The sequence below is a fragment of the Phyllostomus discolor genome, chromosome 1, assembly GCF_004126475.2.
Source record: "Phyllostomus discolor isolate MPI-MPIP mPhyDis1 chromosome 1, mPhyDis1.pri.v3, whole genome shotgun sequence".
Classification (NCBI taxonomy): domain Eukaryota; kingdom Metazoa; phylum Chordata; class Mammalia; order Chiroptera; family Phyllostomidae; genus Phyllostomus; species Phyllostomus discolor.
The window spans coordinates 64,450,616-64,477,721 of NC_040903.2; the positions used below are offsets into that span (position 1 = coordinate 64,450,616).

Sequence of the window (27,106 nt, forward strand, 5' to 3'; positions counted from 1 at the left end):
ATACTATTGTGTTACCATTGCTACTCTATGCAGTGTAGTAACATGATGTACATGCAAGTTCATAGCCTAGGAGAAATAGGCTGTACCATTTGGCCTAGGTATGGTAGGCTATACCATCTAGGTTTGCATTTAAGTGTGCTCTACAAATGACAATATGGCTTAAGGATGCACTTCTCAGAATGAATTCCCACCATTAAGCGATGCATGATTATAGCTGGTTTCCTAATACAAAGTGATTAACTAAGGGCAGAGGTCTTAGAAGAAACCAGCCCTGCCAACCCTTTGATCTTGGACTTGTAGCTTCCACAGCTGTGAGAAAAAACTGGGTTTATGCCACCCAGTGTGTGGTGTTTTGTAATGGCAGCCGAAGGGATTAATACTTTATTTAGCTGAAGTCTTGCAGGTTGGAGAGCCTTCTTGCAGACATGTCTGTTTTATCCTTGTTTCCAAACAAGAGTGAAAGCTGGTGTCCTCCCAGCCCCCCTGCCCCATCACTGCACACACTCACTCCTAGTCCCACCACCTCAGTGAAGAGATTGTTCCCTTGTGCCTCTTGGAGGCTGCTCTTGGAAGGTGGTCCTACATTAGCTATGCTCCAAGTCAGAGCCTTGTCTCATTCACCTGCCACCTCTTCCATCTGTCACCGCTGTGAGGAAATTCAGCAGGAATTAATTTTCACATTTTTTCCCTGGACTTCAGTTCCCGTGGTAACTTTTTAAACTTATCTTCATGTCATCACTTCTTCTCGCTATCCCCTGCCTTCTCTCTCTTAAACTTAGATTAATATTGTTATAAATAAAAGAACCAAGCATTAATCTTTATTTCACCCTAAATGGTGAGCAGTTTCTATTCATTTTTCAAAATGGGGGATAATGAAAATGCTAATAATTAAAGCTAAAAATTAAGAAAAGACTTAGATAGATTTGAATCGTATGAGGTGGTCTCCTGCGAGGCTTCCCATTAAGGGTTAATCTCCGACAGTCACAGAGAGGGTGGCCACTCATCTTTCCCATTTCAGGGAGGTGGATGTAGAAAGAATTGTAAGATTCAGTTAAACTCACTTTATGAAAAGACCTATCACTTTTGTACCTTATTTTATTATGTATCATTCATTTGTAAATAAAAAAACTTAATTAAAAAGTAAAATCTTATCTAAAATGACTGAAATAATACCTCTACCTCAACAGTAACTTAAGTTAATCTACACTTGAATTTTTGTGTCAAATTGACAACTAGGACCAACAAGATTTAACTAAGAGACAGAGTCCTATAAAATTGAGATAATTGTATAGATATTATCAAATAAGTAAGACACCGAGAGTTTTCCAAAGGTTTATTGAAGCAGAAACAAATTGGTTGGATAGTTGTTGGAAAAAAGCAGTTTTTATGGTATTCAAAAATACTTTTTAAAAAGTATTCTAGCACAAGGTTTCTTTGTAAACTAGATTATGGTGTAAACTTTTTTTCTAAATCTCTTAGAGGAGTGTTGGGACTTAAGAACTAGAGCTTATTCCTATTCCACACCTATCTTGCGCTCCTGAAAAACTGCAGAAAGGCACTTGAAAGCTGTTTCTTTAAGATATGAACTTCTTTTTTATTCTCGCTGGTAATATATTGCGGCACCAAGTGTGGGCAATTTTTATTCCAGATCCTCATGATGCTGAGAAGTTTCATTGATGACCTGTTAAAAAGATAAAATTCAAATCAAATATAATACCACACTCTAAAGATTACATTCCCCCATTAAGTACAACAAAGAGAATCCTACTAATTATAGGTCACTTATTGGGAAAGTTGGAAGGTTATGTTGGCTCTGCATGACAAGGGTTACAGCTAGGGAGACAAATAACATGTGAGACGCTCTTCACCCATAAGCAAAGTAAGTATCCAATGGAATGTTATGACTAACAAACAAGACACTTTTGGAAAAAAAAACAACCTGTGTTTATGAGGAAGGATGCTGTAGTAATTCTATGCAGCAAAGTTTAAAAGCAATAAAAATATTTTAAGTTCATGTGCAAGGGAAGATCACATCAAGATTACAATAAATTTCGACCACTTTTAAGTGTTGGGGCACTTTCAAGTGTGTGTGCAAGGGAAGATGACAATAAATTTCGCCACTTCTTTGCTAGCACAGAGGTAACTAGGAAACGACTTGATCGTACAGCATGGCCATGCCTCGTATCACATAGCAGGGCTTCGGAGCGTTTGGGGAAGGCCACAGGTCCAGGGTCAAGACGTTTTCGTAGACTAATGAAACAGTCCATAAGCCTAGTCTACCAAGTAACTCAAGGAAGCTGCATTCCCATTTTAGATTAAGGACCACAGAAAGCTCACTAATTTCAGACTGTAGACACGATCGCCGTCTCACCTTCACACCCGGGAGCCAAATACTTAGCTGGCCGTGTACAGCGCTGGAAGAAGAGGTCTACTCTCCTTCTAGGAGGCACAAGGGAAACTGAAACCTCCTAAATCAGCGGGCTGAATCTGAGGTGGACTTACTATTTATTTAAAAGCCTATCTATCAGTGCCTATCTGAGATGACTCTCGTTTTGATTTAAAGATACCAACCTGTCCATCTCTAGTTTCAACTGTCTTAATCAGAAGTGTCCTTTTTGAGTGGGTGTCAACCAGAGGGAGTGAATCCAGGTTGGTTTCTGAATAAGGAAAATAGGCCCAAAATGAGTAAAAAAGAAATTTCAAAAAGACAAGTAACCATTTTCCCCAAAGAATTATCATTTTTGTTCAATTGTAAATTTTAAGCAATTGTTTAAAGCACCACTCCCCAAATAATTCTAAAGACCGTCACCTATTTTAGAACCCAGCGTGACACCCTGTAGCATTAAGGCGAGGTCAACTACCTCAGCGTTCACTCCATTAGGAGGAAGACCAATGGAGTTTACATAAAAGGTAAGGCATTTTGAAAATCGTGGCTGTTTTATAGAACTTTCTCTTATATGCCATTTTTCAAGTATCATTTTAAAAATGAGTGCTTTGTAAACAGATTGGTAACAAACTGCTGAAAGTTTTCATAAATGGCAATCAAATGCTTACCCCTCAAGTTCAGGGAAGAAAAGTTGGGAAGAGGCAGAGAAATCCTACAAAAGAGAAAGAAAATCCGTAAAATGTTTGAAACAAATTTATACACTCCAGTTTTCATCAAATAAAAAAAATTTACTCTTGTATTTCATAAGTGAGAGATTAGTGTCAGAAGCATTTTCTCTGGTGGATCGTATTAGTACATTTGAGTATTTTACTGCAAGCGTGTGTAATGAGCTGGAGGCCTTATAGGGCAGGAAGAGCACTGGTTTTCACAGAGTCATGGGTTCAAATCCAAGCTGTGCTACTGATTAACTGCCTAGGGCAGGATACTCCATCTCTCTGAACATAAGGTTCCTTATTTATAAAAAGTGATAAGTAGCTACCTTGAAGAAATTCTCTAAAGATGAAATGAGATACTACATGTAAGGTGAGTGGCATGACACCAAGCAAATTGGAAGCTGTTAATTTGTGCACACATGCGTCCTTGTTTTGTACCTGCTCTCCTCGCCTTCCAGCAGCTTCCTGTAGGTGGCAATCTCAATGTCAAGAGCCATCTTAACATTCAGCAGGTCTTGGTATTCACGAAGGTGACGAGCCATTTCTTCCTTCATGTTCTGAATCTCATCTTGCAGGCGGCCAATAGTGTCTTGGTAGTTAGCAGCTTCAACAGCAAAGTTCTCTTCCATTTCACGCATCTGGCGTTCCAGGGACTCATTCTGCAAGAGGTGAGAAAGGCTTCTAATGTTACTTCCCAGAAAAGCCCGGCCACTCCCAGAACCATTTACAGACCAATTGGAACCATCTCCTTTAGTGGCAAGTGGTGAGCACTCCAATTTTAGGTGGTGAATACAAGTACCAAGTCCCTTTTTAATAGGAACAATAATATAAGCTAAAACCTTCAGATCGCAAGCTCTTTTTTAATCTGTCTTGATAACTCCTTTTCCTTGGATGAAAATAATACATTTCTCTTCATCTGAAGTTTTGTCTAAGTGTCGCCATGAGCTTACTCAACTGAAGGGATCCAATTGAGTTATTTCCCCCCTTTTCTTGCAGTGTGGTACTCACAGTTCCTTTAAGCGCATCCACTTCACAGGTGAGGGACTGCACCTGTCTCCGGTACTCGTTAGACTCCTGCTTTGCCTGGCGCAGGGCATCATTGTTCCGATTAGCAGCCTCAGAGAGGTCAGCAAACTGTCAGAAAGAAATGAGAAATGCAGATCATCCAAGTGGCTTGATTCTATTTAAGATTCTACCTTACCTGAGCAAATGAGAAAGCTTAAAGGTCACAAAGGCATGATACAAACTAAGCTTTATATTTTAAGTTCAAATCTCAACGTCTGCCAAAATGTCTCTAAATTTGTTTGGAAAACCAGACAAACAGCAGTGGAACACTGACACTGATGGTTTCAGTAGAAATTCACTCTATTACCCATATTTTAAAAGGGTAGAAGTCAAGGGCATGGTGTTGGGGTTTACTCTGAAGTAGAATCAAGGAAGAGCAAGGGGAAGGGAGTTGGCTGTGAGTGGTGGAGAGACTGTTGCAATGAATAAAACTTGAAGTTAAATAAAGCCAGCTTTCTGAATGGAGCTAAAGGGTATTTAGGAATCAGACAGGTATGATGTTTGCAGAATACAATGCACCTCCTTTGTTCTAGCTACACTGACTTTTTTCATACCTTGGACTTGTACCATTCCTCAGCCTCCTGAAGGTTCTTGGCAGCCACACTTTCATACTGCTGACGGACATCACGCAGCGCAGCCGTGAGGTCAGGCTTGGAAACATCCACATCGATTTGGACATGCTGCTCCTGAATCTGGGCCTGCAGCTCCTGGATTTCCTAAAGAAAGGACAGACAGAAGGTCAGCCATGCCGAGGACGGTGGCTGCTTCACCCACATTCATTCATGGGTAGTGGCTCCCCTTACCTCATCGTGGAGTTTCTTCAAAAAGGCAATCTCTTCTTGCAAAGACTCCACTTTACGCTCAAGGTCAAGACGAGCCAAAGAAGCATTGTCAACATCCTATTTTGAACAAAGAAAAGCTGGGATATGGAGGATGCTCAAGTCTATGGTTGACCTCATTTATTTATTTTAAATTAACTGTATGAGCTTATGTCTTTACTATAAAAAGGACCTTGACCAATTTATGACCTTCGAATAAGCTTATACATCACCCAGTGTTCAATACACTATTTTCTTCTTTTCATTAATAAATGTAAATTGTGACCTACTGTATTGTATTCGAGGTAGTTAATAGCCAATTTAAAAATAAGTAAATGTATGACAACATAGTAAACTGTACTCAATTATTATTGAATCTACATTATACTAGTGAAGTCTTTTTTTTTTTAATCTAGAAAATCCATGCCGTATCATCTAAGGGATTTTGGTAATGTCATAGAATAGCATGGTGACAGGAGGTGACCAGATCTCATAACTTCATAAATACAAGTCCATGTAGAACAGAAATTCCCACATGAAAAGTTTCGGTGTATACCTAAATTCCTTTTTTTCTCTACTCAAATCACCTGAAATGAGTCCTTATGATCCAAAGTAAATATGTAGTCATCTGACATTCACATTACAAGGCTAGATTTATACCCCAACTTAGGATGGGCACCGGCAAAGATGCAGGTCAGGCAAATCAAGGAAAAGAAATGCAACTCTAAACTGTATTTGCTTTTCTTTCTCTGGTGGACTTTTTTTCTGAAATTCTCATCTCATCCTACAAGGGTGTGCCCATCCTTTTCAGTTAGCACTGTGTCAGTCACTTCAGTTGCTTAGCTTGTTTCAGAATGACAGGTCAAAACACTTACATATAATGAAACTGCTGTGTATGTAAATTCTTGCTGCTCTACCTCTCCTGAGTTTCCCTCGTTTGTAAACTGCAACATTCCAAATAAGAATGCGTAATTTTGCAACTCAGATTTTATCCCCTCAAGGGAAAATCATGAGAATTTTTGTATCTCTTGTCTTATAAGCAATTATATTTGGAGTACACAGTTTATAGCCTTAGTCTTAAAAATATTGAGATACTTCTACCACCTTAATGGAAATGGAAATGAGGAATTGGTGATGATAAACAAAAATCAGGCTTGGGGAAAAAATTATTTTTGCTTGTTGCTAAGCCCTAAAAAAGATATAAAAGATAATTTACTAGTCTCTATAAAAATGTAATGTGACATTCTACTTCATTAAAAAGAATGAGGGATTTTACCTAATCCCTAAATAGACCTTCATACTAATATTGTTTTATATTAACTCACTACTCTGCAGAAAACATTATAGATGTAATGATCGTGAGTGTTTAATGACTAAAATGAACCGCACGTTGCTATGTTTAAATTAATTTGGCAAATGTATTTCTGCTTCAAATATTATTCTACCCTTTTTATGTGAAAGTGTTTTTTACAACTAATCCCAATAAGAATAAAACCATGCTAGGAACTAACTCTTTCTGCTTCTGAATTCTAATTTTATGTTAAAAAATTCTTTAAGTCCATCTAACTTTGGAGAAAAACAAAACAAAACAAAACTAAACTTCTTTAATTTAAATTCCGTTCTTCAGCCTTAGGGTTATTCTTTATTTATGGAGAGAATACTAAATAATGTAAGGACCCAACAAAGAAAGGCTTTTCCTAATGTGAGGCATGACTGTAGCTTTAAGAATGACTGATATTACATACTTCACAAGTCTGGGTCAGATATTAGATAAGGGATGTTAGCAAATACTTGTGTCCAATTAGAACTGTGCTTACATCATTACACATTCAGTAAGAAAGTAGCCTGTTGCAGAGCTTCCCTAAGAACACAAAGACTCCTATTATTTCTGTCCAGAGCCACCACACTAGCCAGAATGTCTGTATCTACATTCCATAGTGGAGTCCAGAGAAACCATTAATACTTTTCAGCCAGGCGACAGATGGCTCCTTTTCACCCTTATTAGATCACAACATCGTTGTGCATACTGATACTTCCATCTAACTTCAGCACCACAAGAGAACTTGCAGAGAAGAAAAGAAACTTGCTGGCTTAATGCCAGTTAAACGAAGTTTCTTATGCTCCAACACAGTTAACGTTTTTAACTACAGGGCAGAATGGGGCTTTTTGTGGCCTTGTAAAAGTTAGCTAACTCAGCCAACCACAATCTAACTCAAACTGGAACTGCTCGAAATCAGAATATCCATGTGTTGCAAAATGGAAACATAAAAAAAAATTTTGGAATAAGTCTGGAAACAAAGTAAAAAATTAAAGACTCTATGTCCTAAGGGACCGTTTAAATCATCCAATAGTTTTTATCTTGATAAGCCCCACCCTGGGACCTTTTTGCCACTAGGGGGCCTTGAGCACAGATGTGCAGTTTTGTACTATTTAAACTTGGGATAACTTTTATTTATTTATTTAACTGTTTATGAATTTACAATTGTCCCATTTACCCCTCTTCGCCCCCCTCCACCCAGCCCACCTCGTCACCCTTGTCCTTGGGTCCTGCATATATGTTCTTTGACTAATCCCTTCACCTTCTTTCAGTCAGTCCCTACCTCCCCGCTCCCCACAGGGTAGGGTGGGTGTGGTCCAGTGGTAGCGAGTGGGAAAGGATTTACAAACCTGTCTGAAGGACTGCAGTGTACTCTCGGCTTCCTCTCTCTGAAGCATCTCCTCCTGCAGCCTGTAACAGTTGCACATTAGCCAAAAGTGAAATGGGAAACCACCACCAGGGGTGGGGTGGCCACGCCCAACCACCGAGCCGCAGTTTTTCGAGACAAAAGTCCGCAGGCAGCCAGCAAGCACTTGGGCTTTCAGAACTACCACTCTCGGCAAGTTTTAGCTGGACTTGGGCCGCAGCTTGGAAAAGCAATCACGGTCGCTGCACTGACCTGCAGGGCAAACGCCGCCACCCCGCCCCGGAGAAGCCTCGGCAACCCTTTGTCTCCCTTGCAGCACAGCCATCCTTTCCTCCCTCCTCCACCCCCGGGCTGGCAGCCTGCCAGAAGGGCCAGGAAACTTTCTAAAAGTTTGGAGATCTGGCGCAAAAGCTTTCTACTACAAAGTGGTATTCGTGAAATCTGAAAAATTGAAACGGGCGTTCTTAGGCAAGGAGTGGGGGTGGAGGGGAAACAGTAATTGTAACTTCTGGGTTCTTGGCGGTGCTAAGCCACAGCAGCCACATCCCCGCTCCCGCTCGGTCTCCACCCCACCCCCACAGCCGCAACCGACTGCATCCCCTAGGGCGTGGTGGCTCCTGGGGTGCGGGGGTTAGTGGGGGCGTTTCCCTCTTCCTCCCTCCCTGGGCCCCGCGTGGGCGCAGCCTTACTTTTCTCGGAGCCGCATTACGTCCTCCGCTAGGTTGTCGCGCTCCACCTCCACTCGGGCCTTGTCGTTGGTGAGCTGGTCCACCTGCCGGCGCAGGTCCCGCATCTCCTCCTCATAGAGGTCCCCCAGACGCGTCTTGCCCTGGCCCTTAAGCTGCTCGAGCTCCGCCACCAGGATCTTGTTCTGCTGCTCCAGGAAGCGCACCTTGTCGATGTAGTTGGCAAAGCGGTCATTGAGCTCCTGCAGCTCCACCTTCTCGTTGGTGCGGGTGTTCTTGAACTCGGTGTTGATGGCGTCGGCCAGCGAGAAGTCCACGGAGTCCTGCAGCAGCCGCACGCCCGGGACACTGCTCCGCAGGCGCACCGCGGAGGAGCGCGTGGCGTACACACCTCCGGGAGACGAGGCGTACACGCTGCGGCTGACGCTGGGGCGCAAAGCGCTGCCCAGGCTATAGGCGCGGGTGGACGTGGTCACATAGCTCCGGCTGCTGCTTGGCCGGCTGCCGGTGCCTGGACCGCCGAACATCCGGCGGTAGGAGGACGAGGACGAGGACACGGACCTGGAGGACATGGCTGCGGAGGGTGGTGGTGGGTTAGGTGCAGCGCGGTGGGACTGGCTCCGGCAGAGAGGCGAGCGAGGCGAGGTGGGTGTGGGCAATGGGAGCGCTGCTGCGTCTCTAGCGCGGGACCCGGTGCAAGAGTGGCAGAGGACTGGACCCCGCCCAGGGAGAACTTTTTATAACCTGCACCTTCCCTCCCACTACCATCCCAGCCAATGGGGACCCGGCAAGTAGCGGGAAGGGTGGGCAGAGGGGTGAGGCTGGGGCTCGCTCAAGTCTTCCTCCCCCCAACTGCTCGGCTCTTCGGGACTGGACACCATCCCGTTAGTGAATTCTTGGTTGGACTGGGACTTTCGGGGCTTTCCTGATGCTGATGGCCCAACCTCTGCTCACCCCTAGGTGCTGAAAGAGGCGGGGTCGGACGGTGGTGGGGGAAACTGGCCTAACACTGGATCAAAGGGGTGCGGGGCACCACGCGGAAGAGGTTTGGGAGGAGGCGTGCGGGTAGGAGGGGCGCGCGGCTACTGGGCAGCAGCCTGCGGGCGGGTGGGTGCGCAGCGGGTGGGTGGGGAGACCCGCAGGCAAAGGAACAGGAAGAGGGGGAGCGAGGGATCCGTTATATGGGAAGGCTCCGAATAAGAAACAAAGAACGCCTGGATTGAAGTGCACAGCCCAAGACTCAGGGTCGGTCCTGTGCAGACTTGTGCACTGTGCGCTTCGAGAGGGGGACCGCTTGCGCCTGCATCTCTTTTCACCATCTTGTCTTGGGGTTCCTGTTTAAGAACCTAACGGGCTTGGTTCGGCTTTGGACCTCGCAAGCTGCTGGGCGCGGCCGAGTAAAGCCCCGGGGATCAGGGTGGGGTCGCTGAGTCAAGCAGTGAGTCACCACGCTCTCTGCCCGCCTAGTTGAGGGCTCCTAGCGGTTCTCGGGAACCGTTAGACAAGATCTCAGGTCTCCCCGGGCTCTGCTGGGCTCTGCGCAAGGTTTGTTCCAAGTTTTACCCAACTTTAATCTGGGCCTTTGCTTTCTTGTGTCCGGTTCGCCTTCAGGAGAAACTAAGCTGCCTCGAAATTCTTGCGAACTCACCAAAGCCCGATTTTGCTCCAACGTGCGGACTTCTTAGCAAGAAACTTCGGTAGACCCTGCATAGGCGTCCCTGACAGGTTTTTCTTGCTAAGTTCCCTCCCACCCTTCCTTTTGGTCTCCTTTCATTGCCCACCTTCCCCCCTACCCCGCCCAACCCACATCCCATGAAACCACACCCGACTTTGAACGCCATCTGAAAGTTCTGGGTGAAAGAGGAAATTCAGAGTCGGTGGTTTCACAATCAAATTGTGATCACTGGTTTTTGTGTTACAGTGGAAATCATTGAAGGTGTAATCTGCTCCAATAACGGAATTAATTAGGTGTTGCTTTAAAACTCCAGTTTGCTTAATGAAAGGCAATTATATACCTCAAATGTCAGAATGTTTGGGGGGAAAATTTACGTGTTCCTTTTAATTCAGCAATGCATAGGCCGGATCCTGGTGACTTGACTGGGAAATATCACAAGTCATGTTGGCCTGTTTCCAGAATTCGTGCAGTTACAACTGCAGAGCAAAAACCTTCTGATCCAGGGCACCAAGGCAGTGTTCAGATTCCTCCGATCCACCACCAAAACCTCTTTAGGTAAATCACTCCAGGGTTGTTGCTGCCGTGTTAGTAACATGCAAAACAGAACAGTCACCCCTAAAGGGAGATGAAGACAGCCAAGGCAAGCAAGCCAGTCTTTTTGTTATTTAATTTAAAAATCAGTTTTTTTGTTGTTTTCTTTTCTTTTTTATTAAGAGCACTTAGCGAGTACAGAAAGGATGAACTCCAAACCCTCTTGATTCTATAGTGAATAGATAGAGGGAAAAGGTAAAATCCTTCCCTCTGGAGGGCATCCTGGAGGCTACCTGGCATTTAAGAAAAACAGTGTGGAATAAAATGAGGGGTTTATTCTAGCTTCTTGGTGCAAACCACTTTTAGGCAATATTTTCCGTAGCTCACTTCAGTTAGATCTGGCTGATGGTGCTGCCAAGGTCGCTGCTGGCCCCTTTGCTGCACAGCTCTCTTGTTGAGGGTTTTTTTTTTTTTAATTCTCATGGTCGATGGAGGCTTGAGTCTATTCCAAGGAGCATTCCATGGGCCCTGTGCCCTGGCAGACTAGCTGTGATGCTCCATGTTACCATTTTGCTCTCTGGGAGACCTTTATTCATGCCACTATTCAGCAAGTGTCACCACTGTGTGTTTACCTGGAACCCTTAAGATAGAAAAGGCCATCTCGATATGGGGGAAGACCTTACCCCCACCTAAAATGCTGATCTCAGGGCAGTGCCATCAGAGGATGCTTGCTCACCCACTCACCATGGAAAATGAGGGCCAGGATCTGGTGTGGTGTGGCAGTGTGCCATGTTGGTGACCACAGCGAGTTCCTTATGGCTGTAGCAACTTCCTCCGGGATGACCTGGCCCTCCTCATCATGTCAGGGGGATCCCTTCTCCTTTCTAAACTGTCCCCTCTGTGTTCTCGGGGCTGTGATATGTCCACTTGCACTTGTAGCTCAAGCTGCTGTAACAAAATACCACAGACTAGGTGGCTTAAACAACAGACATTGATTTCTCACAGTCCTGGCGACAGAAAGTCCAAGATCAAAGTGCAGGCAGATTTGGTGTCTGATGAGGACTTGGTTCCTGGTTTGCAGAGGGCTGCCTTCTGGCAGTATCCTCACATTGGGGAGAGGGCAAGCCCTGGCCTCTCCCTTTTCTTATAAGGGCACCAATCCCATCGTGGGGCTCTGCCTTTTGCTTCCCATCTAAACCTAATTACCTCCTGAAGCCCTCACCTCCAAAAACCATCACGTGGGAGACTAGACCTCCAACACGTGAGTTTGGAAGTGGGGAGGGGACACAAACATCCAATCTACAGCACTTGCCATTGAGCGTGTGCATGAGGGTGCACACAAGCACACAGTGTCAGCGTGTCTTTGCAATTAGAAATTGCCATACCTTGGTGGACTGAAGATTACAAAAGCACTTTTACTCACTTGTGTAAACTGTGTGAAACTTTGGGGAAATTAATTTCGTTGTGAAGTAAATTGTACAGTGCCTGGCACAGTGCCTCAGCCCATGGGTGACAGTAATCACTGAGGGCTGTCACTGTGTCTGAACTAATGTCCTTGAGTGTCAGAACCAACCCTGCTGTATATGCAGCCCATGTTCTTACCTTATGGAAGCAAACAGTACACAGGCATAGCTTTCTTAGTTTTCATATTTATTTTTTGATTGCTTTGAAAACCTATCTCAGGAGTATTTTTAAATGCTGGACTGTGAAACTGTTTCAAACACTGCATGATGCAAGTTGTGTATAAATAAGGACGCAGTGGTATGATTTGTAAGGCAGGCATAAACATTACCAAATCTAAAGTACCAGCAGTGATTTTGGAATTTGCAAGCTGTGGTGATGTCAGTTGAATTGGGTGATTTGAGCTGACGGACCATCTAGCCATGGGGAGAGGAGCTTAGGGGCCTGTGGGAGCTTTAGGAGAGTGGGCTGGCAGATCCAGCTCCTAGCATGACCGCCTGGGTGGAATGTAACAAATGAGAACATGGAGTAAGTGAGGTGGTGAACAGCATGGCGAAACCTAAAAGGCAGGTAATAAAAATAATAGTAATAATCAGTACTATGATAAATAGTACTGTGTGCTTAGTGGATGACAGGCACTTTGCATGCATTTAATTCAACGTCATTGCTGCTGTAGCATTCTGCAAGATTGATTGGATCACTCATTTCACAGATGAGAAGTGTAAGATGCAGGCTAACAATTTGCTCCAGGGTTTCTAACTAGTAGGGGAGGCAAGAATTTGAATTGAAGCCTGACTCCAAACACACTTTTCTCTTTGCCCTGATGATGACATTTTGCTTACTATCAACCAACTCAATTCACAAATATTATTTAGGGCCCTATTGCATTCCAGGAACTGAAAAGATGGAATAATTACCAGAATCTGTTGTGAAGGAGAAGATTCCTAGAGGAGTTTGGCAGACACTTAGAATATCATGCTTGATGTCATTCAGATGTTGTAGCAGTGACAAGAAGGGAACTTGGTTTTCACCTGCACCCTAAATCCTTACTCTGAGAGTCAAACGTTTTCACCTAGATTCCTTTCCGTCTCTTCGGAGGTATCATATCCAAAGCTGGACTTGGCGCATCCCGCACCCTAAAACCCACAAACCACAGCAGCAACTTCCTCTCTTAACTTCCTTGTCTAATCAGGGCAACACAGCAAACTAACAAGATTGGAAACTTTCATCATCATTGCCACTTCCTTAGTCTTGGATCACACAGATCCAGTGAGTGTCTTGTCCCATTGCTTCCTTATCCATTCCTGTTGTGTTGCTGTCACTCACCCAAGCCTTTTATACCTCATCCCTGCAGTGCTGTAATGGCTTCCCTTCCTCCAGGCTCTCCTTACCCTCACCGTTGTGCCTGTCATCAAGCTACAACCCCTTTTCTTTTATAACTGCATTTGGAAGACTCCCTGAAGATGCAAAGTGAACCAGTTGTTCCCTCATTAGAATGTAAGCTCCATGAGGGCAGGGTTTTCTCTCTTGTTTTTCACCGTCCTATTTTCAGTGCTTAGAGAGAAGCCTGATGTAGTTATTGAATGTATGAATTGATGCAGGAGTAGTTCAGAGAGGGAGGGAGGCAGGAAGGCTGGTGTGTGTGTTTAACTCAGACAATACTCAAGAGGGAAAAAAACTAATTAACAATTTGTAATAAAGATGGTGAAGGAACCAGGAGTTTTGCTGCAGAGGAGGTTGAAGTGCATATAGCTCAATTGTGGCCTTTAAAAGCCATACTGAGTACACAAATACATCATTATTCCCACTGTCCCCCACTAGACAGCAATGTCGGTGGGGCCCGAAGTTTCTCTCTGTTCCACAGATTCACCATATTTCCCCATGCCCAGGTCTTCGTTCATATTCCACTAACCAGGCAGGTGTTACCCATTTTCTTCACTGCCTGCGATGCTTCTTAGTGTATTCAGGCAAGTGAGAAACTTCTAAAACCCCAGGGAGCTCCTAACCTTGTGAAAGGATTAGGAACCACACAAAGAGTGGGAGTACACAGCAGAATGTGGCAAGGGAGTGATCCGATGGAGACAAGAATGAAATACTGAAGGCTTTCACTGGAGAAATGCTCATGTCCATTTGAGGGAGATCAGAAAACATAGTTAGAAAATGTGGTATTTGGGGAAAGCGGATGATTGTTACAGCTTATCGTGGTAAAGAAAGGATGTTTAAAACTAATGGGACAGTATAAGCAAGGATTGCGTTGATGACAGAGTTCTGGAGACATTTAGGCGATGACGGGAATCCCAGCGTGGCTGGATTGTGGAGCAGTTGTAGGGGAGAGAGGGAATCGAAAGCTAATTTGAGACCACGCATTGGAGGACGAAATGCCAGAGAGAGGAGTTTGTAATTAATGTGGTGGGCAGTGGGAATTCACTGCATTTGTGGCAAGGAGAAAGGCATGCTTGTAGCTGCATTTTTTAAAAAAATCGTTCTGGCATGCTGCGGAGGAGGAGCTGGGGAGGCCAATTGGAGGCCTGCTTGCAATAGATCAGGTGAATGGTGAAAGGAGTCTGACCTTGGAGACACGGTGATGATGGAGGAGGGTGATTGTTAGAGGCTGTGAAGTTAGAGAAAGGACAGGCAAGTAAGAGGACTCTGAGCCTTCCGAAAACAGTGACTGAGAAAATAGAGGTGTTAGACACAGAAAGAAAAAATGTAAGTGGAACATTAGTTTGACATGAAAGATAATTCACTGGAATCCCTTTTCCTGGAACTGTCTTCCCTTCTCTAGTCTATATAAAGTCGAACTTCAGGGGAAAGGTTGGGGATAAGCTGAATCTTGCAGTTTTACCCTTTATAGTAGTTCTAGTGTGTTGACATGCTGTTATCGATTGCTTTATATTCTTCCGTACCTGGTGTGAGTGTATTGGTCTGGTCTCCACAGTTGATGAAAAATCAGGGGCTTCTTCAGTTTCCTCCAAAACAGTTTTTTTTTTAAGTTTAGAGAAAAATAAGCTTAAAGACAAATTCCTAGAAATCTCTTTGAATCTTTTTGTTTGTTTGTTTTTGGTGAAAACACACATTATAGTTTCCCATAGAACTCTGTGTAATTTCTAACTTATAATTTCATCAAAGTCTAATGCACAGTTTATGACTAAGGAAAAGGAAGGTATTAAGTACCTACATAGAACAAAAGGTGTTATTATGTGGAAAACCTAGTGCCAAAAAAAAAAATCAAGTCAATGTCAGACAAAGATGTGAAGCTACATTTTCAGTTTTGGTTCACCTGATCCAAAACACAAAGCAAAACTAGCCCAGTTATAAAAACCAGAGCTTATTTGAAAGAGAACTCAATGGTACTGTCACAGTTTAGTGAGACTAGCACAAAAAAAAAAAAACGTGCAGGTATCTGACTCTTGGCCTATGATGCTTATACCATTTTTCAGGGCAGAAAAGGAGGTCCCGTCACAAGAAGATTTGCCAAGTGCTTTGGCATCCTAGAAATTTCCTCTGCCTATTTTGATAAGGTCATCTGGTTCCCAAGTGGTGGAAGTTTTTTTCAGAAGATATTTAGGTAAAGGGTCTGATGATAACAACTGTTTAATAGCACGGTTTTCTTTTGAAGAACTGAACAAGTTAAAAAATAATTTCTGATTTGTATTTATGGTAACCTGTGAAGTTGGAAAGGAAATACGAGTATCTATATAGCCAAAATCTCTTTCCCATATATTTGGAAAAAATGAAATAAGTCTGTCCCACATATCTCAAAATTGTTTAATGAATTGACTGATATTTCTAAAAATTTGGGGATGCCTTTTAGTTCTGGCATACCACATTCATTTAGCCAGTGAAATCATATGCTTCAGAATCCTGAATATTCAGTTTACTTCTGAATATGTTTTATAAACTCAACAGTTTAAACTATACCCCATCAAACTTTGGTCTCTTATGTATGCATATGCTGACAGAGATCATTAAGATTTATAGAGGTCTGGAAAAAATGTAATAAAGGAATTTGTTCCTGATAAAAACAGATTTATAGAGGTTAGAAGTGAAAATCAACAGACCAAGTGTTAGAAAAACTATAAACACATAAATCAAAGTAACACTACGTGATGCCAATGTGGAAAATGGAAAACCCACGCTAATCACAAGGAAAGCTTTAAATGTGAGTGGTTTTTTAGATGTTGATATTTAATCTTTTCCTTGTAGGAAGCTTTCTTTTTTTTTTAGAGCAACTAACATATCACTTGGGACTAAATTACACTGTTGTTTTGGGAGCTAAAATGTATTTTAAAATTAAGTTCACATGAAGTTTAAAAAGTGTTAATTTTTATCAGTTGTAAAATAATCCTGGATTCCCACGTGTATTCACATAAACTAGCCTTGAGACAAATTAAATAAAATATATTATGTATTGTGTTTAAATTATTATTCTTTGCATTCCTGGCATAACTTTTTAAGTGGGAAAATTCAGACACAAAGACATGTGCAGATATATGCAATTCTGAGCTCATGCCAAAAATGTCCTTGATTGCCTTGCGGTAGTTTTGGAGGTGGGTTACCTGGGTGTGATATGTACATGTACTCGTGACTGGAATATCATGTCAGTCTCCTGTGTTGGTGTGCTTGTCCTTGTGGATTCCAGAAATGGTCATGCCAATTATTTAAGATGCCATAATGATAAAACTATGCAAAGCAAAATATAATTAAAACTTACTGAAATTATAAGAAATAAGTAAAGACAGACCATTCTGAGTAAACTGTAGCAGAATAAAAGGAGTGACAACCCTCTATAATTCTATTGCAATACTTTCTAAAAGATTGCATAAATTTCATATTTCTAATTAGCTAAGTATTGGAAGTATGCCCTCAAACGTGACTCATATGGATATGTGGGATAACTGTAGAAAATATTATAGAAGTTGAGTTTAACATAGATTCATACATTTCTTCATAGCATAAATTATGAAAAATTGTTCTGATACAATATTGTAATTTATTCATTTGTCCTCTCTAGAACTTTAGGAAGTTAGACAGGTGTGAACCGAATACAGTGCAGAGATATTTGCATGTCTAGGTTGGGGTTTTTATTTTGCTAACTCTGGGCTAGTTTTCGTCATCCATGATAACTAAGCATACTGTGGTTTCATTACTAGAATCAGTCTGACCCAGACAGGAAAGCTAAGAGCGATCATAATGGCTTGCATATACTGAGCCCCAGTTATATGCCAGGTGTTAATTTATTTGCCATGTGTTAATTTATTTAATCCTCACAACAGCCATTTAGACATATAAAGAAAGTAAGTACCACTAAGTAATTTACTTAAGCTCACACAGCCAGGAAGTGGCAGACCTGGGATTTGAATCTAGGACTTATGGTTCTAAACTCCATGCTCAAAGCTTCACTGTGCTATGGTACCTCACATGCTGTGGTGTTTTTATACTACTGTTGGTGACCTCCCTTGATCTCTTTGGCATTCTTTCATGCTGTCTGTCTATCTCTTTGGACTTTTTTTTTCCTGTCCTATTGTAGCAATAGGACCCCTTTTTGATTTAGATAATGCAATGCCCTTAATGAATCATCAAGACATTTATGGGCAGTTTTAGGGGTTTTCTTTGGGGATCTCATCTCTTAATTCTCACTCAACCCACCAGAATGATTTCATACATATGGCATATGACTCCTGCATACAATTAAGTGAGTAAAAATCCTTAACCACACTTGCCAGTGAAAAAGAAACTGCCCACAGTTTTGGAACACATAACCCTAACCCATACTTACTCTCTATCAGTTTGAATTTTAGGGAAATTTATTAGCATGCAGGGTACTAACACTATACCATCTAAGAATCACGAGAGAGCTGTGAGAAATGACTGGTTCAGTGAGGTACAGGACAACCAATATTCTCGAGGCCAAACTAAAGCAGCATTCCTGATGGCACATAAGCTTATTACCCAGCTTTTAAAATTTCTTGCACAATACTAATCTCATTGCCATTGCATGTAGGATTTTCCAAGCTATACTCATTAGTACTAGCTCTCTTTTAAAACAGAGCATCTTTAGAGCACTTCACAGGTATGCAAGAGCAAGAGCAACAAATAGTCACAGTCATTTTAGATCTCAGGGTAAAAAAAGAATGCGTAACAGTGTTAAACAACCTGATGAAATCCTGACTCGGTACTGGCTCAATTACTTAATAGGTTGCATTACTCCGAGGGGAACTAGTGACCTCCTCAGTCAATATATTTTGAGTCCCACTGCATGCCGGGCTCTCTGCTGGGTGCTAAAGACCCAGAAATGAATCGAGCACCTTCCTTGTGCTCAGAGGGCATCTGATGTACTTCTCTCTTCTCTGTGAAGTCATTTTGTCTCCAAGTCTTACATGCTCATCCTGTCACATGGAGACCTAGTTTAACATAGCTATTCCCCCTTAAAGCTATAGTGAAATAACACTGACTTTTACTCTGAAATCCGTGGAAGTGTAAAGTCTCCTGTTTTGTTGTTCTTGATAAAAATATAGCATAGTAACTAGTTGCTGGGTTACTACATAAAACACAGGCCCCAAACTGCAGTGGGGAAGAGCAGTTAGCAATTAAATAACGGAAATGACTAGTGGGTTTGAAACCCAGAACACTGCCCATGTATTTCTTAGCATAGTTGGCATCTAGGTTACTTAGGCAACTTTTATCACTAAGGAAGTAGTTCTGGTGACTCATGCTCACACAGAATGACTTCTTTCAAAATCAGTGTATTCAGTAACCTTACCATTATGTTTGTGTTCTTTTTCTTTGGAATGGGAGAGAAAAAGTACATTCGAATGACATAGGTTTATTTTTTAGGATATTATTCACTGGCTGGCCCATTTTAAAATTTTGAAATTTAATAGATTCATGGTGATCAAGTTAAAGGTCAGTAGTTTCTGCAAAATATTGCTATATTAAATACAGGTAGAACTAACAGCCTGTTTTGCAAGCAGAAGTATTACATTTCTTAATATTTCTTGTTGGTTTCATTTTTATTTAAAGTAATAGTGTTATTAAAAATACTGGTCACCCATTTGATAAACTAGAATCCCGAAGTATTTTACGCCACTACATAAAATGCCTTATTTTTTCCAAGGAGATGAAAAATGGAATTAAAGTCTCCCCTAAGAGTTTTCAAGAATGATAATTATAAAAATAAAGAAACTTGAGGGAAACTCCTTTACCAGCTTCTCTCTTCAAAGTTTCTGTGTGCTTGATGTTTCCACAGTATTTGCTTATTGACGATTTTTTTCCTATGTTAAAAACTAGCAGAGAAGTTGTGGAAGCAGTTAGTAATTCCAAGAGTTTAGGTCGATCATGTGTTTGAAGGGCTCTGCGGAAGAACTTACTGTTGCCAGTCGGAGGGAAGTGGGAGCCAGTGCCTGACTGGCTGCTGGTTCCGACAGGAGCGCTGGGTTTCTCTGTGGGCCGGGGGGTGCCAGCTCTCAGTGTGCTCTGCCTGCTCTGCACCTGAGTCGTGGTCACAGCTTTTGTCCTAACACCACAAATCATGCTGTAAGTCTCAGATGTAGACAGTGTAACTTTAGCTGTTTTCATTTTGCTTTCCATGCAGCCCTTTCTGTTTTTAATTTTGTGGCTGGCAGAGCTTGAAAAGACAGTGAGTCATGACAACCATTCTTCTGCCTCCAGATGAAAGCCTTCCATGTGGGACCACGGCCCTGAGCACCATTTGTGTGCATCGGGAACCGTAGACACTGAACGGTTTTCTTTGGGGGCCCTTTGAGGGAATGTGTGGGAGAAGTATTAGTCCTGAAGCTCCCCAAGTGTGGTCCCCGACCAGCAGCATCAGCAGCACCTGGAAATCTGGTAGAAATGCCCGCTGTCCTTCCCCACTCCAGACTGACTGAATCGGAAACTCTGGGGGCGGTGCCTACCTATGTGTGTTTTAATGACTCCCAGATGATTCTGAGAAATGCTACAGTCAGATAACTATTGTGGTAGTGAATTATTAGTACTTGTAGCCATGGAGAGTATGAAAAAATACAGAGATTGGAGAGTGGGCACATTATTGAGGCTTTGCTTATGAGTAAATGAGAAATAGAAAAAGCATTTTAACTTTTGGAAGTCCAAGAAGAACTAAGAAAAAGCCTGGAACTTAATTAGCAGAACTAATTGCTTACATGAACCTTTGCTTTCTCAGAGAAGGGTGATCTCTCAGATGACTAGGTTACTGCGAAATATGTTGGCACAGTTCTGAAATTCTAGAATAATCTCTGTAGTGAGAAGAGGCATGCCTTTTTATATTAGAACATACATTCAACTCAAGTTTTACAGTTATACAAGATTCTTGTATTCCATTGAGAAGGCCAACTTGGAAGCCTCTTGAAGCCCCAGTGTGGACATCTGAAAACCATATGCATTGTTACTCCCCCTGAATTAGCTCATCGGAATGAAGTGAGGGAGTCGGTATACATAAGGGGATTTGCGAGGCACATGGAGCATGGGAAAATGCAAAGTGTAAGGATCAAGGATTGTTAATGTAAACATTGATGGTGAAGAGGGGTTTAGAAGCTGATACAAAAGTGGGTTGGTATTTCCACCCTCCTCTGACGCTGGCCCTCTTAGTTCTGGCTCTGTCACGTGTTAGTAAAAGCTTGATGTTAAGTAAAAGCTTTTAATCTTAGTTTCCTCATCAAACGCATAGTATTAGTAATACCCACTCAGAGGATTGTTGTGAGAATAAAATTAGATTAAAATGTGAAAATGCAGTTTTTTAAAGTCAAACATTACAAAGTTTAGATACTGTTCTCAAAGTCTGGACCGAGGACACTTTGTGAGTGTTGACATAGTGACGTCATCCAGGAGTTTGGAGTAAATGTGTACATCAGCAGATTGTATGAGCACAGAAAATAGCTATGTTTACTCTTCTACTAATTCTCCTTCAGTAAAGTGTTTCCATTTTCTCACAAGACGGGGGAGACCTACATATTTTATTAAAGAAAGCAAGACTGGCATTTTTTATCCTTTGAACTAAGATACAACACTTCACTCATTCGTTCGTGGGAAGATGACAGGCCCTGGAGGTAGGCTACCTGGGCACAGTGGCCTGCCCTCTACTCACTAACAGTGCGACTGTGGTCAGGCCCCGTTCTCCCATGGGTGAATGAGCGGAGGTGATAATACTGCAGAGTCGTATGAAGATGAATGAGAGATGTACATAAGGTGTGCAGTAGAGTGCCTAGGACAGAGTAAGTGCTCAGTAGTGCAGGTTGTTGTTAGTGTTAAACTCCAGCATGGAGAGGAGGATAAAGCCTGTATCTGAAAGTCAAGGGCAGGGGGAGGATAAAAGAAGGAGAAGCTGAGGGAATGGTCTGATCATGTCTAATTGAGAAAAATCACATGATGTATAATCTGCATGTCCATGTAATAATCAAAATTTCAATCTTGTTTTAAAGCTACATGCCTTCCCTCAGCGTGAGTGCTGGAGGCAAGGAGCCATAGAAAATGGGAGTACTGGGTGTACCCTCTCCTCCCCTCCTTTCTCCTTTCCTTCCCTCCCTCTACCGCCCATCCTCCTTCCCCATCTTGCTAACTGAGGCTTAGAGCTCAAAGACAGAAGAGGTTAGGGAGATAAAGTTCTTACTTGGCAAGTACTGTTGATGACCTAGCGTTTGTTTACACCTCTGGTTTCAGCCTGCATTTAAAACTGGCCCATTTTCTAGCAGGTGCTTCTTTGGAGACTTCTCATCATTGGGATGTCTCTCCCGAAGTTCTCATGACACACAGAAGTGCATTTTTATTTTGGCTTCCACAGCACCTGGTAGTTTTTCAGAAGCACACTCCTTGCTTCTGTTTGCTACAGTATCTTCTTTCCAGCGGGTGACTCTTGAACATCATAAGAGATAGCCAGCTCTCTGTGCGGCTTAAGTCTGGTCCAAGGGATACTGTGCCCTCTAAAAGTCAGAGGGTACCCTCTACATGGTATTGCACTAGGTAAAATAATCAGAGAAAGGCAAATACCATGTGATCTCACTTATATATGTAATCTAAGGAACAAAATAAATGAATAAACAAAACAGAAGTAGACTCATAGATGCGGAAAACAAAGTGAGGGATGTCAGATGAAAGCAGGGTTGGGAAACTGGGTAGAAAAGGTAAAGAGGTTAAGAGGTACAAATTAACAGTTATAAAATAGTGATGGGGATGTAAAGTACAGCACAGGGTATGTAATGAATGATGCTATAATAACTATGCATGGTGCCAGGTAGGTCCTAGAATAATGGGGGCAGGAGGCCACTTTGTAAATTATATAATTGTCTAACCACAATGCTGTACACCTGAAACTGATATAAAGTAGTGTTGAGTGTCAGCTGTAAATGAAAAATAAAAGAAAAAATATCAGGGGGTAATGAGGAAACAATCTTAAATATCGTGGGTGGTCCTGTGAGCAAAAGGGCCCCATAGATCTGGGGAGAAGCTTGCTGGCAACTTTCTCCAAAAACCCTCATTTTCAATAATCTCCAGCTTTTTATCTTCCACACAGATATATGGTTGTAGGAGTTATGAAACTCTTTCTGGAGTCTTCCTTCAGAAACATTTCATTATACTGTTGTATTTCACATTGTAATTGGTGTCTTTTAGTCAGAATTTGAACTTCAACTCCTCTTCAGGGTAAAGGGAGAGGATCACTTCGGAGAGCTCTGCCTTCACAGACCATCCCCCCAGAGTTGCTGGTGCCTGAGGTGGGTTCCACAGGCCAGGGCTGCCATCAGGACTCTCAGGGGGGCCCATGCTAATCACAAAGTTTTTCTTGAAATGTGAGTGAGTGGTCTTTTAGACATTGACATTTAATCTTTTCTTCACAGGCATCTATTTTTTAAGAGACCGATATATCACGTGAGGCCAATTTATGTTATTGTTTTTCTAGCTAAAATACATTTAAAAATCATGTTTGTGTGAAGTTAAAACACTTTTAATTTTTATCCATTGTAAGATGATCCTGGATTCCTGCATATATTCAAATAAACTGCTCTTGAGAAAAATTAAGCAAAATATACAAGGTCTGTCCTATGCCCTGTGCACTCTGTTCCATACACTATGAAAAATAAAGACGTTTATTGAAGAAGATACAAGATAAAAGAAACATTGTACTTAGGGCAATGACACCTCAGACCCCTTCAAAATAGGCATCTTGGGACCTCACACAGTTCTCTCAGGAGCCACCAGCTGCCCAATTGTATTTTCCTGTATTTCACTGACGGTCTGAAATCTCTTCCCTCTCAAAGGTGATTCTAGTTTTGTGAAAAGTCAGAAATTGTAGGGTGCCAGATCTGGGCTGTAGCAGGGCTGAGTCACCCAGCTGATTTAATGTTTCACAAAAAAGTTGCAGGAGATGTGATGCATTAGCAGGTGCATTGTTGTGATGAAGCTGCCAGTCACCATATGCTGACAGCTGTGGCCTTCTGAATCATCTGAATAGTTTCCATGGAGGAATGTTCAATCTTAATGCAAAATTTGACTCAGATTCATTGCTCTACTCACTCAGTCATTTTGAATGTGATGACCACACAGTACACATGCTCACTCAATAGTGTCTACCACCCCCACTGACTAGTACAGTGAAGTCATCATTGTTCACACATGTGCATTCTAGTCTACTCTCCATGGCTGACAGGTTACATTGATGTCGTACAAACCATTCTCATTGTATTAACAATGGCTGGCTTTTTTTCAGACAGATCTCATATTTTATATTGTGCTTAAATTATTATTTATTTGTATGGCAGATGTAACTTTTTAATATGAAAATTCAGCCACACACATATGTGTTTTGATATATACAAATCTGAGCTTTTGATAAAAATATCTGTGATTGCCCTGAGATAGTTTTGGAAGTGGTACCTAAACAAAATATGAATGTGGACTTGGAATATCACGTAAGTTTCCTGTGTTGGTGTGCTTGTTCTTGTGGATCCCAAGTACTATTGTGACAATTATTGCACAACTTCCTGGGAATTTCATAATTTGGTGTGTTAGGTACATTTCTCTAATAATTGTTAATATTGATTTGGCTATTTTTGAAATGTGCTTGATTGGCATGGCTGATTTAGGGTAGTAAAACCCTGAGATGGTGAATAAATATCCACTAAGCATCCATCCATCCAAGGGACTTCTGAAATATTAGAGCATACTACTAAAACTGCCCATAATTTAAATAATAGTAATAAAAATAAAACATTGGCACAACTTTGAATTAACAACTGAAGCAAAGTCTGTGTTTTTGTTACTAATTAATAAAAACAACAGAAAGGTTTTATATCTTGAATACTTTCCATTGTATTACTTTGAAATTTAATATGCAAACATGTGTATTATAATGTTCATGTAGTTAAAAACTGAAACCTCTTAAATGTTCAGTACTGAAGGAATAAAAAATAAATTATTGTGGTTTATGTACTACAGAAACAAGTCAGGAAAAATACAGAGTGAGCTGTTAAAAGTGGCTGTGTTTTAGGGGTAAGGATGGAATCAAAGTTTTATGGAAGGATGTGGTTTTTCCTTTTTAAAATACTTTTATAATTTGCTTTGCCCCTCCAAATTAGCATGTATTTTTTCTAAAATTCAGAAAAATCAAGATAACACTTAAAAGCTATATGTTTCTTTCACATAGTGAATGAAATTCAGAACTGGTCATGATAAAATGTTAGGCAGAAAAGAGTCTGGGTATGAAATACATGTACAAGAAGACTGAGCTTGTTAACATATAATTAATGCAAAGACCAGAGGGAGAAACATCAAAATGTTAGCCATAGTTCTCTCTTGTGGTTTTTAATTTTTTAAATATATTTCTTTATTGTCCAAATAATTAGTAAAAGAGAAAGTGCAGAAGAGAGGCTTTTACAGTTGAGCTGGCCTTTCAATACACTGGGCACTTCTGATGTGTGTTTGTTAGGACTCTTCCACTTTTGGTGGTAATCAAAAACCTGACATTTCAAATAACAATGTCTCATCTTTAGAGGGAACAAGTTATGTAATGAAACTGCCATCTGAAGGCTTTGGAGTTTAGAACTGTGAACTCTGCAAGCATATGTAATAATGCTCTTTGGTGCACTCTTTTCCCACCCTACCCAAGCGAGGATTTAGTTCTGAAATGAAAGGAGTAAGGGTTTACCGTAAAGGACACATGGACAAAACCAAGGGGGAGCGTGGAAGTAAGGGAGAGAGGTGGGTTTGGCTGGGGTGGGGGGAGTGGTGGGGAGAAAATGCAGGCAACTGGAATTGAACAACAATAAAGTAATTTAAAAAAATAAAATGAAAGGAGTAAAGGAAGAAGTGACTTGCAGATTCCTGGCATTCTTTCTGAACCAGAATGATGTTTAACTCTTCATGTGAACTTTTCCCTCAAAATATATACTGACTCTCTTCTTTTACTTATTAGTTGATGCCTTCCAGACATTAAACAAACAAATACTGAATGCTTTCTTCCAATTTCTCTTTTTAAAAATGTGATTATGATTTGTAAATAAATCTGTTAACTTGGAGAATATTGAGCACTAAGCAAATTACATGAAGTTTTTTCTTTATTTAAAAATTCTTTGTAAAAAACAGAATAGTAGAAAAGAAAAACAGATAGGCTTAAAATGAATTAATAAGCATTTTAAACATTCATGAAGTTCTTTGAAACTTACAGTCCTATCTTATCATTTATTATTGATATTATCCTATTATTAAAATATACTTTTGCCATCTTCCAAAACATAGTCAATTTTAGTCATTACGAATTCTTTGAATGACTAAACATAGAACAAATCCCTTCGGGACTTGTACGATATTTTAACTTCGCGTTTGTTACCTTAGATGGAAATGAAACACTGATCATCTTGATTTGGAGAAATAAGTTTAACTCTCTAATACAAGGATTATTAGCCTCTGGTGCATTCCAAGTGTGAAGCCGTACTTGTGTAGTATAATGTTTTCATAAGTGACTGAAAGTTGACAAGGTAAATTTTAACAATTTTAAGTAACCACAAAATCAGTTTATTTTTTCTTACATGTGGAATAGAGACAGTAAGGGCAGTACTATGAATCTGATATTCCATGGCAGTTATTTTCATCACTATTGGATCAAATGAGAATGATACTAATTGATACTGTCATGCATCTAAACTAGTACTTAACTGGCAAAGGTAAAATAAAAAACCCTCAGGGAAAATTTTTCTCTGAATTTTGGTTTGCTGGTTCTGGCAACTGTAGCAATTAAAAATAAAACAAAGACATGAAGAAGAATAAGGGCTTTTATGGATTTCGTGTGTGTGCATGTGTGTGGATATGTGGTGTACGTGTGTGGTGTGTGTGGCATGTATGGTGTGTGTGTGTGTGTGTATTTTTCCTTTCCTGGACCTGCTGGATCTGGTTTGTGGGATTTGGTTACTTTGAGCAGTTCTGAATGTTTGCAGAAATGGAGCAAAGTAATAACAGCTCCCAAAGTTATTACATTTTTTTCTCCTCTATTCCCATCATAGGCCTTGTTTTTCCATCTGAAATAATGAAGGCTATGAGCAATAAGAAAACAATGAAGAAATATGTGTTGTTAGATAATATGCAAATTAGTCTCTTGGTAGCACACCCTTTTTGAAAACATACTAAGAAAGCAATTTTCTCTATGAAATTGTAAGAAAAAATAGTTATCTCTTATGTATGACAAAGCTGTTAAGTGGAAGGAAGTTCTACACATTACCTAATCTATTCAACTAATAATTGAATACAGACTACCACCTTGTTAACACATATTACTCCTATTTCATACATGAGGAAAGTGAGTACTGGAAGCAGGATTCATATGAATCCATCTGTTCTAAGGACCATGTTTCTTGCACTGTATCTAGTTGCCTTTGCAGGAGTGACTGGGAGGAGAGCCTATTATAAATGTCACTAATCAGTCTTTGAGATTGTTTCTATTTTGTGAAGCAGAATTAACCTTTTTATCTGCCTTTTATAATACCCATTGCCGTATCACTTCAGGTTTCCTTCACTGAGCTCACAAATTGCCTTCATGTCTCAGGCCAATTCGTTTGTTCTCAGAAAGCAACGTATTCTGTTGACTAG

General features: G+C 41.2%; 1 protein-coding gene across 1 annotated transcript; it reads right to left on the bottom strand.

The window, feature by feature from the left end:
- Positions 1-1,318: 1,318 nt before the first annotated feature.
- VIM (vimentin) lies at positions 1,319-9,073 on the bottom strand. Its single transcript, XM_028506058.2, has 9 exons — positions 8,356-9,073; positions 7,650-7,710; positions 4,968-5,063; positions 4,719-4,880; positions 4,108-4,233; positions 3,538-3,758; positions 3,055-3,098; positions 2,572-2,657; positions 1,319-1,681 (listed from the first exon to the last, which is right to left on the bottom strand). The coding sequence occupies exons 1-9, from the start codon at positions 8,922-8,924 to the stop codon at positions 1,640-1,642; spliced, it is 1,407 nt and encodes a 468-aa protein (XP_028361859.1). The 5' UTR covers positions 8,925-9,073; the 3' UTR covers positions 1,319-1,639.
- Between the last annotated feature and the right edge of the window lie 18,033 nt (positions 9,074-27,106).